Source organism: Oryctolagus cuniculus, chromosome 3, assembly GCF_051225735.1.
Source record: "Oryctolagus cuniculus isolate XC-2025 breed Fujian yellow rabbit chromosome 3, ASM5122573v1, whole genome shotgun sequence".
Classification (NCBI taxonomy): domain Eukaryota; kingdom Metazoa; phylum Chordata; class Mammalia; order Lagomorpha; family Leporidae; genus Oryctolagus; species Oryctolagus cuniculus.
In genome coordinates this window covers 5,836,071-5,853,909 of record NC_142869.1, presented here as the reverse complement: position 1 = coordinate 5,853,909, position 17,839 = coordinate 5,836,071, and the positions used below count along the sequence as shown (strand labels likewise).

Genomic DNA, 17,839 nt, shown 5'->3' with positions numbered 1-17,839 from the left:
CAGGAACCAGTGTCCCTATGGATCCAGCATCGCAGGCGTTATCTGCTGTGCCATAACGTCAGCCCCTGTGGATCCTCTTTTTGAGAGGAGATTCTTTCCGTTTATGTCATATTCATTTAATTTATACTAACTTCAATGACTTTATAGTGTTGTACACATCTTTCTTCCCTTCTTGTTACTAATGTGTGCACTATTCCAAAGGACTCTAAACTTTGCTTTTATTTTGAAAAAAATTAAAAACAATTTATTTGTACGTATCTCATAAATATACCATCAGGAACATAGCAATTCTTCCCACCATTCTTGCCCTCTCTCCCAGTTCCTCCCCCTTCCTCCTCCCTCTCCTGTTTAGTGCAAGAAAGAGAAAGAAACAGAAAGAACGGAAGGAAAACAAAAAAGAAAGAGTGGACTATCAAAGCTGAGAGAACTGTTCCTCAGTATCTAGACCAGGGCTGTTCTATGTGTTTGCTTCTCAAAGGTGATTTCACTCCCCACTCCCTCTTTTCCCTTCCTTCTCCTTCTTTCCTTTTAGAAACTTAATTCTCTTTAAAGAGGAACCCAAGGAAGGTACATCTCTTGTGAGCTCTTAGACATAACTAACTTATGAGACATAGTATTATCCTCCAATTAATACCCTAAATAGAAGTGATTCTTAAGAACAGTTTTCCTATTAAGTCTCCCAATGCAACTCTTTGAGGACAGAGGTCCTGCATGGGAAGTTGGTGCACAGTGACCCTTGTTGTTTATTTAACAAATAACACTCTTGGCAAGGACATCAGTGATCACCAAGGCTCTTGACATGAGCTGCCTCGGCTGTGGAAGCCTTTTTGATCCATTGGCTCAACAAGGCCATAAGCAAAGTGCACATTCTCTCCTCCCTTCAGAGAAAGGCACATCCTTCTTTGGTGGCCACTTCTTTCCCCTGGGGTCTCACCCACAGGGGTCTTGTATGTAGGACATTTTGTTTTCCAGAGTATCTTGGCTTTCCATGCCTGAAATGTTCCCCTGGACTTTGCAGCCAGACTGGAATGCCATTAAGGATAATTCTGAGGTCAGTGCTACTTTTAACGCAATTGTCCTTCTATGAGTCTGCTCTATGGACTGTTCCCCATGTTGGACATTCACTCCTTCGTAATTCTGTTACTGTTTCCAAACACTTAGCCCTATTTATATGATCATTGCAACACTTGATCCTATCTATATGGTCACTTTCTGCTTATTTCTAACCATTTGATCTTTGTAACACTTAAGCTGCTATTTTGTCAGCCAGCTTAAGGGATTTTTGGGTCCTATGGCTACTTGTCAAGCTGTACTCTTGGAAGTCATTCCGTAGGAATGTGTGTAGGACTGTACTGCTTTGCAGTTGCAAGCTTCATGCGTTTCACAATTACAACTTTAGGATCTTGGTGATTCTTCCCACTGTGGTCACCCTTCCACCTACACTCCCCCCCCTTCCTCTTCCCTATTTATTCTCACTCTTATTCTTTACTAAGATCTGTTTATTGGCCGGCTCCCCGGCTCACTAAGGTAATCCTCCGCCTTGGGGTGCCGGCTCACCGGGTTCTTGTCCCGGTCGGGGTGCCGGATTCTGTCCCGGTTGCCCCTCTTCCAGGCCAGCTCTCTGCTGTGGCCAGGGAGTGTAGTGGAGGATGGCCCAAGTCCTTGGGCCCTGCACTCCATGGGAGACCAGGATAAGTACCTGACTCCTGCCTTCGGATCAGCGCGATGCGCTGGCTGCAGCACGCTGGCTGTGGCGGCCATTGGAGGGTGAACCAACGGCAAAAGGAAGACCTTCCCCTCTGTCTCTCTCTCTCTCACTGTCCACTCAGCCTGTCAAAAATAAAAAAAGTTCTGTTTATATTTAACTACATACATAGATGATTAACTCTATGTTAAGTATAGTGTTCAATGAATCATATGAAAGAGAAGATAAGGAAAATATTAGAAAGGAAAAGATAAACAAAATATAGAATTAGAAGCTATTTCTCAACAGTTGAGAGAAGGCTGTTCCAGATCATTGCTTGTCAAAGTGTTCATTTCATTTCTCCAGGTTGTCCTTAAGGTTCTCTGTTAGTTATCCCAGGTCAGGGAGAACATACAGAATTTGTCCCTTTGGGACTGGCTTGTTTCACTAAGTATGATGTTTTCCAGTCTCATCCATTTTGTTGCAGATGACAGGAGTTCATTTTTTTTTTGTTTACTTCTGTGCAGTGTTCTATGGTGTAGCTATCCCACAATTTCTTTCTCCAGTCTTCAGTTGAAGGGCATTTGGGTTGATTCCATGTCTTTGCTAATGTGACTTGAGCTGTGATAAACATGCAGGAACAGAGAGCTCTTTCATATGTTGATTTCATTTCCCTTGGGTAGAGTCCCAGGAGTGGGATGGCTGGGTCATATGATAGGTCTGTATTCAGATTTCTGAGGTATCTCCATACTGTCTTCCATAGTGTCTTCCACAGTTTACATTCCCACCAACAGTGGATTAGGGGACCTTTTTGTCCACATCTTCACCAGTACTTGTTGTTTCTTGATTTCCATATGGAAGCCACACTGGGTGGTGGGGAGGGGTGATGTGAAACCTCATTGTGGTTTTGGTTTTCATTTCTTTGCAGCTAGGGATCCTGAGCATATTTTCATGTGTCTGCTGGCCATTTGGATTTCCTCTTTTGAAAAATGTCTGCTTAAGTCCTTTGCCCATTTCTTAACCAGATTGTTTTGTTGTTGTTGAGTTTCTGGATCTCTTTATATATCCTGGTTATTAATCCTTTATCAGTTTCATAGTTTGCAAAATTTTCTCCCGTTTAGTCAGTTGTCTCTTCACCTTGCTGATTGTTTCTTTGCAGTATAGAAGCTTCTCAATATGATGTAATCCCATTGGTTGATTTTGGCATTGATTGCCTGTGCCTCTTGAGTCTTTTCCGGCAACTCTTTGTCTGTGCCGAGGTCTTGTGGAGTTTCTCCAATATTCTATAATAGTTTGGTGATGTTGGGTTGTCGATTTAGGTCTTTAGTTCATTTTGAGTGGATCTGGGTGAAAGGTGTCAGGTAAAGGTCTTTTTTCATGCTTCTGCATGTGGCAATCCAGTTTTCTCAGCACTGTTTGTTGAAGAGACTGTCCTTCTTTTTTCTTCTGAGAAAAGTTGCTTAAAAAATGGGAGAAGCATTCGCACTCAGTAAAGGAAGGTGGGTGGGGAGGATCATGGATCTTTCCAAATTGCCCTCAGACTGTTGCTAGGAGTATGTCAGAGGGAGAGGCAGACGGGTGGAGGTGAAAAAGTAAAGTCTCAGGTGAAAGCTCATGGGGCCCTAATTGGTTCAAGTGAGCTAGCACCTAACAAAAGGTTAATGATTAATATAGGTTCATTGAAATAAAAGGGCAGGATTCTGAACAAGGGAGAGAGAGGCAGAGTCTGCAAAAAGCACTGTTTGGTTCAGGGACGTAGCCTCCCAGGCCTGCGGTGCAGGGCAGGGCATGTGAAATATTTATTATTGTTGTCACTCTAACTCTCTCCAGGATGGCCTGCCTGCTTTCTGCAGCTCAGAGAGCGTCTGCGGGGGTTCTCTTCGTGGCACTCTGGGGCACGGTGCTGGGTGACAGGCTGCTGGTGGTGCCCCAGGATGGAAGCCACTGGCTTAGCATGCAGGACATAGTTGAGGCTCTTGGGGCGAGGGGGCATGAAATCGTGGTGCTGGTGCCAGAAGTCAACTTGCTCTTGAGAGAATCCAGGTTCTACACGAGGAGAATCTACCCAGTGCCGTTTGACCAGGAGGAGCAGAGTTACCGGTATCGCACCTTTGGAGAAAAGCACTTTACTGACAGGTCCTGGCTGAGCGGGCCTCAGACGGAATACAGGAATAACATGGTTGTGATTGACATGTACTTCATCAACTGCCAGAGCCTGCTGAGACACGGCGACACCTTGGATTTCCTCAAGGCGGGCAAGTTCGATGCTCTTTTCACAGACCCGGCCTTACCCTGTGGTGTGATCCTGGCTGAGTACCTGGGCCTGCCCTCCGTGTACCTGTTCAGGGGCTTCCCCTGTTCCCTGGAGCATGGGTTTGGCGGAAGCCCCAACCCGGTGTCGTACATCCCCCGGTGCTACACAAAGTTCTCCGACCAGATGAGCTTCCCCCAGCGCGTGGTCAACTTCCTCGTTAGCTTGTTGGAGGTCCCTCTATTTTACTGTCTGTATTCAAAGTATGAGGACCTGGCGGTAGAGCTCCTCAAGAGGGAAGTGGACCTGCCCACCTTATTTCAGAAGGACCCCGTGTGGCTGCTAAGATACGACTTTGTGTTTGAGTACCCCAGGCCGGTGATGCCCAACATGGTGCTCATTGGCGGGATCAACTGCAAGAAGCCGGACGTCCTGTCTCAGGTGGGTGGGTGTGCTTCTCGCAGGCAGACACTGCTCTTCTGGGCTCTGTCTTCTCCCACTCACGTGTGTCCTGTCCCCTGGGAGAAGAAATGGTGGTGGGGAGTGGGGAGGGGTGCCAGGCCTGGAACAGCAGGGCTGTGGGGGACCTGAGGCCCAGGTGACATGCAGGTGTTGCAGTGAACTTTGGGCTCATGCCTGCTGACAGCCATAGATATACAGATACACTTAGTTTTGTTCTGGGGACAGTCCCAGGATCATTGCAGCAATGGCATTGCAGTCCAGCAGAGGTGAAGGCTTGACCAAGGCAATGTGTCTTTGTTGAAACCCACTCTCCCAGCTCTGTCCATGCTTTGTCCCTGGTCCCAAGGCAGGTGTGAGGAAACACACAGGCCAAATCTGCGTGCCGTCCTTTTAAAAAAATGTACTCCTATGGAGAAAGAAAGGAAATCGGGATATAGAGACAGTGCACCATCCACGGGGTTCACTTCACACAGGGCTGCACAGCCAAGTTAGAAAGCACTGAAGCTGGTGTGGAGCTGGAACTCAGGAACTCTGTAGTGGGATACAGTTGTCTCAAGCTTCATGCCAACTACTATGCCAGACACTTGTACCCACAGACCTGTTTTTAAATAGCCCAGAGCTAAGAATGGCTTTCATAGTTTTAGAGGGAGGTTAAAAACCAGCACCAGCACCAGCACCAGCACACAGAACTTGTGACTGAGCTGTGTGGCCTGCAAAGCTGACTGCTCACTGCTGGGCTGGTGCAGACAGGTGTGGGAGCCTCAGACCTCAGGGACTGTTCCTACATGCCCCCCTGAGAAGTGGGGCACAGTGCCCAGAGTCACTTTGGAAACTCAAAACCTGTGAGTTGTTTTTGTAAATTTTTTTCTACCTTTGACAGTTGTCAGACCACACCATCTTCATGCCAGAATTTCCTTTTCAATGCATTTTTCATCAGAAGAAGCCTCAGACAGTCCCAAAGACCTTTCCCGTGTGTCTTCCACACCAAACACTGGACACAGGTCCCGTGAGCCAGAGGGGCAGGAGGCTGAGCACACTGGGATGGGGTCCAGGGAGCCCACGTTGTGAAACAGAAACTCCGAGTGTCAGGAAGATTCAACCAGAGGTTTATGAGTACAAGAGGTTTATTTGTTATTGTCTATCCAAAGGGATTTCTATCACAAACAAACATGGTACGTAAAAAGGAAAACACTGTCGTCTTTGGTACCTTGGTCCCACACACTGGTTCTGTGAGAAGAGTTGTCTGCAGTGACATTGAAACCAGAGTAGTGCAGGGTGCGGTCTCCATGCTGCCTCACCTGCGTGTCATTATCATCTTATATGGCCTTGAAGAAAACGACCTGTGTTAGAACGGGTAATCATTAGCTTGGACATTCAGTTCTTAGCAGCTGAATCAAGGTGCTAAGAATCAACTTGCCTTTTGCAGTAATCAAACCATTTCAACACTATGAAAAAGCATTCCCTTCGGAGTGATGGAAATTGTATTGGAACCAGGTAGAGGTGACCGTTCACGCCATTGTGGATGTGCTAAATGCCACGGAATTGTTCACATTAAAATGACTAATGTTACCTTACATGATGACAACTCAGAAGATTACCAACAACAACAAAAAAGAACATGCATCATATTTATAAAACTAAAGCCCTGATTCAGAGCTTAAAAATGGGTTCCTCATTAGGCAAATAACATAAGCAGATGCTACAAATACCAAACACAGCACAATGGCCTGTTAAACTTTGACCTAACTTCAGAAACAACCCAAGAAATTCAGGTTAAGAAGCAATGAGGGGCCAGTGTCATGGTGTAGCAGGTGGAGTGGCCACCTGCAGCATGGGCATCCCATCTGGATGCCAGCTTGAATCCTGGCTGCTCCATTTCCATTCCAGCTCCCTGCTATGGCCTGGGGAAGCAGCACAAGTTGGTCCGAGTTCTTGGGCCCCTGCCATCCATGTGGGAGACCTGGAAGAAGCTCTTGGCTCCTGGCCTCATCCTGGCCCCTCCCTGGCTGTTGCAGCCATTTGGGGAGTGAACTGGCTGATGGAAGATCTCTTTCTCTCTCTCTCTGTGACTCTGACACAAATAAATAAATACATAAATCTTTTTAAAATAAACAATGAAGTTCAATTTTGCCTATGAAATTAGGATAAAGTAGTGTTTTTTAGGTAACTATAAGCTATAATAGTATAGCCTAAACAAATATACGTAGGGCTGTGACTTCAGCTTCTACCTCTGAAGGTGAGGCTGACGACTTTCATGCACCTTCTCAGATTGTTTCAGGGTCGAATAGGACAGCAAGTGCTCTGTGGACTGGGGAGCCATGGCCCTTATTCCTCTCTTCCGTGGAGACTTCTAGCTCTATATGGGCCAAAACTTGGGAAAACAACATGGGTTTCTTGCAACATTCTTTCAGGAGCATTTTTCCGGAAAATTAGATCCCAACTCCTCAGGACTAGTTCTTCCGTGCCCACATTTCCTTCTCTTGTGTTCCAGAATCTTCTAAAACAGTAGTTCTCAAATGAGGGTAGGGGAGAAAGGGTGAAGTTATTTTGTCTCTAGTTACGTTTGGTGTCACCATTAGAGGAGTGATACTGCCCTCTAGTAGACACAGGTCAAGGATATTGCTACAAAAAGTTCAGTGCATAAGAAATGTCCACCTACCCATGGTGCATAATATCTAACTACCTACTTCCGGCAAAGTAATCTGACTCAAGAGGTCCATGGTGCTGAGGTGGAGAGACTCTGAAGTGAGGACCTTCCAAGTGCGTGTCTTCCCAGCAGGGCTCCCAGCCAGGTAATGAGAGGGACAGCAATTCCCTCTGCCCACCCTCCATTCATCAGGTCTCCCTGCAGGGGTCTCTGCAAGTGATGCTGGTCCAGGCTGAAATGTCAACATTTCTTGGCTAAGCCAAGAGGGAAACCAACCCCAAAATGCCATGTCATCCTTAACAGGCACTTTTCAAAAATGCATGACCCAGGCCAACACCTGCACAGCCTTTAATATGCTGCCCTTATTTCAAAATCCTGTGTTTATCTTTATGATTGATTCTTGGAGATTATCAGAGAAGTGGAAAATTTTGACAGCAGTGGTGCTGTTAATGAGTAATTATCTAAAAAGTAGTTAAATGCTATTGGATTCAGGGTTTTTAATGAAAGAATCCCAAACCCCAAAGCTTGGTCTTTAATTTATAATCTATGATTAAGTAATTATTCAGGATTAAGGCCTAATTAATGATTTAACAATTTGATTCATAATTCAGGTATATTTAGAGTGTCAGATTTTCAAATCCAAAAAATGGTTTTTGGATGTCTTTTTAAGTGGATTTTTTTAAAAAAGGTTTTATTTATTTATTTGAAAGGCAGAGTTCCAAGGAGAGGGAGAGACAGAGAGAGCTCTTTCATCAGCTGGTTCACTCCCCAAATGCTGAAATGGCTGGAGCTGGGGTGTCTGCAGCCAGGAGCCAGGAGCTTCTTCCAGGTCTCCCACATGGGTGCAGGGGCCCAAGAATTTGGGTCATCTTCCACTGCCTTCCCAGGCCGTTAGCAGGGAGCTGGATCTGAAGTGGAGCAGCTGGGACTTGAACTAGTGCTTATAAGGGATGCTGGTTCCAAGGACAGAGGCTTAACCTATTACACCACAGGGCCAGCCTTAAGTGAATTTTTTTCCTAAGAAAGCAGCTTTGTTGGGATATGATCACATGGCATGCAATTCAGTCATTTGTCCTTCACAATTCAGCAGACTTAAGTGTCTTCAAAGGTTTGTGCAACATTTACCAGAGTTAGCTTTGGTTTTTTTTTTTTTTTTTTTTTTTTTTTTTTTTTTTTTTTGACAGGCATAGTGGACAGTGAGAGAGAGAGACAGAGAGAAAGGTCTTCCTTTGCCGTTGGTTCACCCTCCAATGGCCGCCGCGGCTGGCGCCTGCGGCCAGCGCACCGCGCTGATCTGATGGCAGGAGCCAGGTGCTTCTCCTGGTCTCCCATGGGGTGCAGAGCCCAAGCACTTGGGCCATCCTCCACTGCACTCCCTGGCCACAGCAGAGAGCTGGCCTGGAAGAGGGGCAACCAGGACAGAATCCGGCGCCCTGACCGGGACTAGAACCCGGTGTGCCGGTGCCGCAAGGTGGAGGATTAGCCTAGTGAGCCGCGGTGCCGGCCCAGAGTTAGCTTTGGAACATTTTTAGTCACTCCCCATGGATGCCTCCTACAGGACGAGTCAGAAAAATCCATGGACATGGAATAAAAGACAGGTTGGTTTTGGTGAGAAGTTGTAAAATGCATGCACACAAGGGGCCTTCCAAAAATGTATGGAAAAATATGTATTTTGAGAAAACTAAAAGCAAATTACAAATTTGTTTTGGGGCCAAAATAGATGTATCCGTCCTGGTTTCCTTGCATTCTCTCCTTATCCACCATTCTGGCTCCTCCTCCTTTGTGCCTGTGCTGTCATTGTCAGGTTCACTATACTTCTCTGTTAGAGGACCCAGTACACTATTCTAGGTGCATGGTTTTTTAGAACTTCTTTTATTTTTTAAAGATTTGTCTATTTATTTGAAAGTCAGTTACAGAGAGAGAGAGAGAGAGAGAGGTCTCCCATCTGCCGGTTCACTCCCCAAATGGCTGCAATGGACAAGGCGGCCAGGCCAAAGCCAGGAGCCAGGATCTTCTTCTGGGTCTCCTATATGAATGGCAGAGGCCCAAGTACTTGGGCCATCTTCCTCTGCTTTCCCAGGCACATTAGCAGCGAGCTGGATGGAAGTGGAGCAGCAGGGACTCAAACCAGCGCCCATATGGGATGCCAGCACTGCAGGTGGTGACTTTTCCTGCTATGCCACAGTGCCAGCCCCTTAGAACTTCTTTTGTTAATGGAATAAAGTAGAGGAAATATGCATTTGTACATCCTTCACAATTGCAGGTGTTCCCCTTTGCCCTTTTGTGTGGATTCATGTTACTGTGCGGGGTCATGCGCTCCAACCTGATGAGCTTCCATTGGTGTTTTTTGGTCTATTGAGTCTGCTAGCGACGAGTGCACTTGGTGTTCTGCTTGGGTGTCTTGCTGAGCAGCGTTTGGACCATGCTGTGGACTAACGCTGACCAGACCCTTGTCTTCAGAGCTGGTCAGACTTGTCCTTCAAAGTTACAAATGTTTCTGTCAGGTGCACACTAGGCAGATTTGAGGAGTCAGCAACGGGGCACACCCTGCAGCTATGGGTAGAAGCTGGCGGAGTGGCTGGTGGTGACAGAGAGCGGTGTGGGCTGGTCAGTGATGTGTTTATCTGTTTCATGTCAGCTCCATGTTGTGTTGATTACTCTAACTTTGCAGAATATGTTGAAGTCAGGTAGAATAATGCCATGTTGTGTTGATTACTCTAACTTTGCAGAATATGTTGAAGTCAGGTAGAATAATGCCTGCTGCTTTGTTCTTTGCTCAAGATTGCTTTGGTTACTCCTAGGTTTTGTGTTTTCCTGTGAATGTTACTATTTCTTTTTCTAGTTCTGCCCAATATTTCCTTGGTATTTTGATAAGTTTGGCCTTGAATCTGAAGATTGCTTTGGGTAGCACTGACATTTTACCAACATCATTCTTCCAGAACATGAACATAGTATATCTTTTCAATGTTTTATGTCCTCTTTAACTTTCATAATTCTTAGTGTGGTGATCTTTCATCTATTTGGTTGAATTTATTCTAGAATTTTTGTGTCTAGGGTAAATGGGGTTTCTTTCTTGACTTATATTTTAGAGAATGCTCTATTGCTGTATAGAAAGCTACGGATATTTGTATGTTTCTTTTGTATTCTGCAGCGTTGCTAAATGTATTTATTAGTTCTGAAAGATTTTTATGCTTTTTTGGGGTTTTCTACATATAAGATCACATCATATGGAGGTATTTTGAGTTTGTACTTTCCAATTTAAATTTAAATGTCTTGTATTTCTTTTTCGTGCCTGATTTCAATGGCTAGGACTTCTAGCACAGTACTGAATAAAAGTTACGGAAGTTGCATTCCTTGTCTTGTTTCTGATCTTTCAGAGAAAATTTTCAACTTTTCTCCATTATGGACGCTGTTAGCTTTGGGCCTATTATATTATGGCACTTAGCATGTTGAGGTATGCCTCTTCTTTAGCTAACTTGTTGAGAATTTTCATCCTTAAGAGGAGTTGGAATTTCATTGAAAACCTTTCTGCATCAAGGTCTTCCTCCTTCACTCTGTTGGTGTGGTACATCATGTTCATTGATTTCTCTACGCTGAACCATCCTTGCATCCCTGGATGCATTCTGTTTGATCAAGGTAGAGCGTCCTCTTCATGTTCTGCAGTGTCTTTTGTTCAGGATTTTTTGCTTCCTTGTGGTTTTTGAAAATTGTTGAGTTTCCTGAAAACAGCAGTTTTGAATTCTCTGCTGGAGAGATCACCCATGGCTATCACTTTTTGATTGGTTTCAGAAGCTTTATTTTTGTCTGTCTGGTGAGGCTGTGGTTCTCTGTAAGATCCTGGTGTTCACTGACCAATGACCACATTGGACAATCGAAGGCTTAGGCACTCTTTCCATTCTTCCCAGTCTGGCTTTGTTTTTATTACCCAGAAATCCTAAGCAGGCTGTTGATACTGGTCTCTGTGCCTGTGTTCTCTGGTGCTGTGTCAGCACTAGATGGCACCCTAAGTCCACCTTTGCTGTGAGTCGGCCATCTTTGTGTTTTCATGGTTTTGGCACTAGAGGGAGCCCAACCAAACTTTGTTGCAAATCTATGACTGTGTTTGCATGTTCCGCATGGTTAACTTGATGAGTGATTGAAGCATAGTCCTCTGCTCAGATCTGTGAGCCAGGGCCTGGGTTTGGGGCAGGGTCTGGTAGCCATCCACATTCATGGGGTCAGGTGCTGTGGATGCTGCCAGACACTGGGCCTCACCATGGTGGGTCTCACCCTTAGCTCCAGAGCAACAGCCACTGTCTCCCTCCCTCTTCTTCCACAACTGGACCCTGACTCTCTTCTCTCTGCTGTGTTGTTTGGTGTTGGGAGAGGATGTGGTAGGAAGTCCTGTGGCCACTGAAGCTGCTGCCACGCTGGGGTGCAAAGCCCACCTCCCATGAAACCCACGCAGCATAGGGTCAGTGCCAAGGCCCAGACAGCTCGGGCCTGCCTGCTCTTAAGGTCTACTCATGGCCCGAGACTGTTGCATGCAGTGGGGTGATAGAGGCTTGAGCACAAGTCCAACCCAAAGGCATCCAATGTTCTATGTGTGGGTGCAAGTGCCAGGGGCTGTTGGGCTCCTCTAGTGTTCAGATTCACCACAGTGGGTCCTACACTGAGTTCCAAGGCAAAATCTTGTAATTCCCTCCCTGTTCTAACCTAGGAAATGGAGTCTTTCAACACTCTGTGATTCTTCAGTAGGGTAGGGATGGTGGAGAGGTCCCTTGGCTACTAAGGCTGACACCAAGCTGGTTTGCACCTGAAGCTCATGGCTATAAGCACCAGTGAAGTCACAGATTGACCACCCAGGCCCAGGCCATCCATGGCTAGTGGTGTTGTGGAGCAGGTGTGAGTCCACTCTGCTGAGATCTGTAATTTCCACTGGGCCCTGGGATGGTTCAAGAGGCTCCATCCACAGTCACTGGTCTGGGGCTCTACCTGATATGGAATTCTTCTTGGCAGGCCTCATACTGTGTTCCAAGTCTGTGGCCCTTTTTTCAAAAAAATTATTTTAAAAGGCAGAGTTACAGAGAGGCAGAGGCAGAGGAAGAGAGAGAGAGAGAGTTCTTTGTCCACTGGTTCACTCCCCAGATAGCTGCAACTGCGGGAGCTGTGCCAATGTGAAGCCAGGAGCTTCTTCTGGGTCTCCCACGTGCGTGCAGGGGCCCAAGGATTTGGGCCATCTTCCACTGCTTTCCCAGGCAGTTAGCAGAGAGCTGTTTGGGAAATGGAGCTACAGGAACTCGAACCGGTGCCCATTTGGGATGACAGCACTGCAGGCGGCGGCTTTATCCACTAAGCCACAGCACCGGCCCCCATCTGTGGTCCATTTTTAATTTCCTTTGCCTTCACTAAGTGGCTGGTGTCTTTTTCTAAGCTGCACTGCTTGGATTTAGGGGAGGGCTGGTACAGGAAGCTCCCTCATGTCTTCTTCAATTCCTCTTTTCTTATTAGCATGCTGGCAATAACCCCAGGTGCTGTGCTCTTCCACATGGTTCCTCAGCTCTTGTGGGGTTGCTTCCATGCTAAGAGAGTTGTTGAAATCGACGTTTCTTTGGAGAGACAATCGCAGGAGGACCTGATCTGCTCTCTGGCTCCGCCCCAGTGTTATCTCAGGTTAGTGTCCCTGGCTCCTGTGGTTTGCTTAACCCTAAGATTTGACTCCTGTGAGGAGTTTGTGGAATTCTCCTCATGCAAAAGACCCAAGTCCAAGAAAGCTATATTTTTTTCTCTGTCTCCTCCTTTGTGATTTTAAATGGATTTAATTATGTTATGGGTGTTCTCAAAGAAATAACTTTTAGACTTGCTTATTCTTTTTACATTTTGTTTTCCATTCAATAAGTTCAGTTCATCTAACTTTAGGGCTTAGTTATTCGTTTTTTGTCTTGATGATCTGTCCATTGATGGAAATGGAATATTGAATTCCCCAATTATGGTTGATGCTGGAACTTATCTCTCCCTTTAAGATCTACTACTCTGTGGTATAAAATTAGATGATTCAGCATGAGATGAATATATATTCACCATTGTTAAATCTTCTTATTGAATTTATCTCTTAATTATATACTGACACATTCTCTTGTTACTGTTTTTTTCTTAGTTTATTTATTTGATATAATTACAGCCATTCCTGTTGACATTGACATTTGGTGGCCATTTTCATAAACATCTTTTTTCTTTCCTTATCTTTCAGTGTGTGCATTACTGTACTGGTTAAGTGAGTTTCTAGTAGGCAGCATATCATTGAGTCTTGTTTTTTTTTTTTTTTTTTGACATGCAGAGTGGATAGTGAGAGAGAGAGACAGAGAGAAAGGTCTTCCTTTTGCCGTTGGTTCACCCTCCAATGGCCGCCACGGCTGGTGCTCTGCAACCGACCCACAGTGCTGATCCGAAGGCAGGAGCCAGGTGCTTCTCCTGGTCTCCCATGGGGTGCAGGGCCCATCCTCCACTGCACTCCCTGGCTACAGCAGAGAGCTGGCCTGGAAGAGGGGCAACCGGGAAAGAATCCGGCGACCTGACCAGGACTAGAACCCGGTGTGCCGGCGCCGCTAGGTGGAGGATTAGCCTAGTGAGCCGCGGCGCCAGCTGAGTCTTGGTTTCTTAAAATCGTCTTAGCCAATTGTTTTAATTGGGAAATTTAATCCATTTACAATCTGATAATTATTGATATGTAAAGCTGTGTCATTTTGTTGAATTTCTGTCAGTTGGTTTGTATATTCTGTCTCTTATTGTTTATCCTCATGGTTATATCATTTTCTGTGTTGGAAGGGTTTTATTCTTTTCTCTTGACTTTTCATGTATCTGTTCATTTTGTCGGTTTTGTATCTTTCATGGCAGTATGACCTTCCTTCTGCTTCTGGGTGTAGGACTGCATTAGGAAACTGTAAGGTGGGTCTGGTGGCGCTGGTCTCTGCTGGTTTCTGCTATCTTGGGAAGTCTGTATTACTCCTTCATTTCTGCAGGGTAGTTTTGTTGAGTCTGTGTTCTTGGTGGGCAGGCTTTTCTCTGACAACTTTGAACATGTCATCCTACTTCTTCCTGGCCTATAAGGGTGAGAAATCTGCTGTCAGTGTCATGGGAGATCCCTTCCATGTGACTCTCACGCTTTTCTCTTGTTGTTTGTAAGGTTTATTTATTTCATTTATTTTCATCCATTTGAAAGGCACAGGGACAGAGAAAAAGAGAGGGAGAGAGAGATTGATTTTCCTTTACTGGTTCTCTCCCAGGTATTCACACCAGCTAGGGCTGGGCCAGGCCAAATCCAGGAGGAAGCAACCCCATGCAGGTATCTCAAGTGGGTGGCAGGGCTCTGGCCCTCATCTGCTGCCTCTCATGTTGCATTAGCAGGCAGCTGGATGGGCATAGGAGGAACTGGGCCTCAAATGGGCATTTCAGTACAGTGTCTGGGTTTCCAAGTTGCTAAGCTGCTAGGATCAATGTCCTCCTCTCTTGATATTGTCGGAAGTTTTTCTATGTCCTGGTCTTTTGATAGTTTGACTGTTCTATGGAATGTAGAGGACCTTCCTGGTGAAATCCGCTTGAGGACTTTGAGTCTCCTAGACCTGGATGTCCACATCTTCTCTACGATTTGGGACACTTTTAGCTGTTATATCAGTGAATAGATTTCCCATGCCTTTTCCAATCTTGTTTAATGTTGTCCATAAGTCTGGAAGTCCTTCTTTTTCTGACTCTGTTCGTTGGAATGTTCTGTCTTCGCATTTGGGAATTACTTCCTCTGCTTATCTAGTCTGTTGTTGCAGGGCTCAGTTGTATCTTTTATCTGTTGAGTTCTTCAGCTCTAATATTTCTGTTTGATTCTTTTCATGGTCTCTATTTTTTTCTGAATTTATCATCCGTTTCATAATATTCACAATTGTATCGACCTATCTGTATTTTCTCCGATCTCACTGAGTTTCTCTCAGACGCTTCTTCATGCATTTCATCGCATTGCTTTGCTTTGCGATGTTCTGCTGGTGTGTTATTCATTCCTTTGGAAACATCATGTCACTTTACTTTTATACTCCTGTCCCTGTGTTGGTGTCTGAGCATTTGGTGGGTCTGATTCTGTACCTAGTTTATGGCTGGCTTTTGTAGTAAGAGAGTTTCTCCCAAAGTTGTATCTAATGCTGTTGGCTCTGTGCTGTGTTACTTTTGGTTCCAGTTGGGAGCCTTAGTGTGGCCTCTATACAGCTTCTCCAGCTCCATGAGAGGCTTTGGGCAGGGACACTGTGGCCACTGGGCAGACAGCCTGTCCATGCGCACAGGCTGTGCAGGATGGGGACATTCTAGTGGCCCAGGTGGGTATAGAACATATAGCAGTGGGGGTGCGGTACCCACAGTGTGCCTACTCCAGCAGGCCGAGTCAAGGGTGTGCAGTACACACAGAAGCAGCCCTGGGCCTGTCAGACCCTGCACAGGCCACGTGGACAAGGGGCTCCTCCACCAAACCAGGGTGGGTGGAGCAAGGTGCTGTATCTGTGGTGTCACGGCATGAAGCAGTCTCTGAGGGCTGTACTGGGAGGGGCACTCCAGTGGCCAGGAGGGTGCAGTGCACCTTGCATGGTAGCAGGAGCAGGGTACCCGAGTGGCACGACTTGTACTCCTCAGTAGCTGGGGTCTGTGCGGGGGCACTGCAGTGGCCCGAGTGCAGCTCTGCACCTAAAGAACAAGGAGGAGTGGGGCCGCCGTGAAGCCAACATCTGTCAGCTTGTGGGCTCTGTGTAGGTGCGATGTCTCTGTCTGTCCAGGGTAGGTCTCTCCATTCCACCTGCACTGCACTCCCCCAAGTGTTGTAGCTAAACAAGAGTTGTTTTTCTCTTAGTTTCTAATCCGTCTCTGTTGGGAAGTCCTCCGGTGTCTGTCACTGGCCATCTTGCCAGACCTGAGAGCACAGAGACTGCACAGTCATCCAACAGGGCCCCATGCAGCACAGTCCAGAATTGGGGCCAGGGTAGTGGTGACTCTCAGAGCTCAGCTGCAGCCTGCTAAAGTGGTTAAAAGAAAAATAGTAGGCAATGAAACGATATTGATGTGGGAAATTATTAATTTTAAGTTCTTCCCAGTGGGCTATTGAAAGAGAGAGAGAGAGAATATGCAGCTCCCAGCCTCTCTTTAATGAGGTTAGGGGTACCCTATGGACAAGAAGGTATCTAGGGTATTTGATGGCACAACTATGAGCTGAATGTGGAGTTTAGTGTCTGTATTTCTTTGCAGTCTTACTTGCAGGGATCAGGTGAAGCAGATGCATCCTGGGAAAGGAGACATTTTGATTGACCAGTAAGAGAATAGAATGACACATGGGGAGATAGTCTGTGATATGTTACCTCTAGCCCAACAGATCCTAAAAGCTGCCCACATAGCACATATCAATATCAGTGTCCAAAGTCTTGTTTTGATCATTGGAAACACAAGACATTGAACTAGGATGTCCCCAGAGAGAGCTGCAGGGTCAGATGAGTTTCTCTTAGATTGGGCCTTCAGATCAATCTCTGCTTGGTGGAGGCAGAGGGTAGGGCAGTCATAGGAGGAGGATAGTTTATTCCACAATGTTTAACTTGAGGAGGGCACCGTGGCATCCAATGACATGCTGATGTGATAAGCAGCCTGTTGATAGCATATAATGACTGGAGAAACTAGTACAGGAGGCACAACCCAGTGTGGACAGTGCGGTGCTGTTGGCTTCTTCTGTAATGGTGCTGGGAGTGTGGATTCCCCTGCAGCGGCTGGTGAGGCTGCTGCTCCTGCTGTGTGTGCTGCCCTGGGCTGAGGGCGGCAAGGTGCTGGTGGTGCCTGTGGATGGAAGCCACTGGCTCAGCATGCGGGAGGTTGTGCGGGAGCTCCACGCCCGAGGACACCAAGCCTTGGTCCTAGGTCCCGAGGTGACCATGCACATCAAAGGAGAGGACTTTTTCACCCTGCAAACCTACGCCACCCCTTACAGCAAGGAAGAATTTGACCACCTGATGCAGCACAACAGTCAAATGATCTTTAAACCACAGCATTCTCTGCAGATATTTTTGGAAACTATTGCAAGCGTGAAAAATGCCTCTATGATGTATTTCAGGACTTGCTGGGAGCTACTGCACAACAAACCCTTGATCAGGCACTTGAATGAGAGTTCCTTCGATGTGGTCTTAACTGACCCGGTTTTCCCCTGTGGGGCACTGCTGGCTAAGTATCTGTCAGTTCCTGCTGTGTTTTTTCTGCGTTTTGTCCCTTGTGACTTGGACTTTGAGGGCACACAGTGCCCGAACCCTTCCTCATATATTCCCAGGATGCTAACAATGAATTCAGACCACATGAGCTTCCTGCAAAGAGTCAAGAACATGCTCTACCCTCTGCCCCTGAAGTACATTTGCCACATTTCTTATGATCTGTATGCGAGCCTGGCATCTGAGCTTTTTCAGAGAGAAGTGTCGTTGGTGGATATTCTCAGCCATGCGTCCGTGTGGCTGTTCCGAGGAGACTTTGTGCTGGACTACCCCAGGCCCATCATGCCCAACATGGTGTTCATTGGGGGCATCAACTGTGCCAGCAGGAAGCCTCTCTCTCAGGTGTGTTTTGCTGTCATCTCTTATCAGTGCTCTAGGTAGAAAAAAATTAAAAGATAAATTTCTAGGTTCTTGCTTCTCTACCTAGCTTTCAAAAGAGTTCTAATTATTCTAGCGGGAGTATGAAGTAAGTTGAATTGTGAATTTTGTTTTCTATTTTACTGAAATATCTTTCTCTTTTCCTTAGGTTTCATTGTGTGTATGTCTTT

At 46.1% G+C, this 17,839-nt stretch overlaps 2 protein-coding genes and 1 pseudogene across 3 annotated transcripts in view; all 3 read left to right on the top strand.

The window, feature by feature from the left end:
- The window catches only part of UGT1A7 (UDP glucuronosyltransferase 1 family, polypeptide A7), a 148,716-nt gene that overhangs the window by 48,305 nt on the left and 82,572 nt on the right, over nucleotides 1–17,839 (top strand).
- UGT1-6 (UDP-glucuronosyltransferase 1-6) overlaps nucleotides 3,435–17,839 on the top strand; it is a 96,940-nt gene continuing 82,535 nt past the window's right edge. The window contains 1 exon segment of the mRNA NM_001089319.1: nucleotides 3,435–4,376. Within this exon segment, the coding sequence (NP_001082788.1) occupies nucleotides 3,516–4,376 (861 nt within the window). The 5' untranslated portion in view covers nucleotides 3,435–3,515.
- On the top strand, nucleotides 14,314–17,744 carry LOC149127248 (UDP-glucuronosyltransferase 1A4 pseudogene; annotated as a pseudogene). Its single transcript, XR_016231368.1, has one exon. The product of XR_016231368.1 is annotated as a UDP-glucuronosyltransferase 1A4 pseudogene (transcript).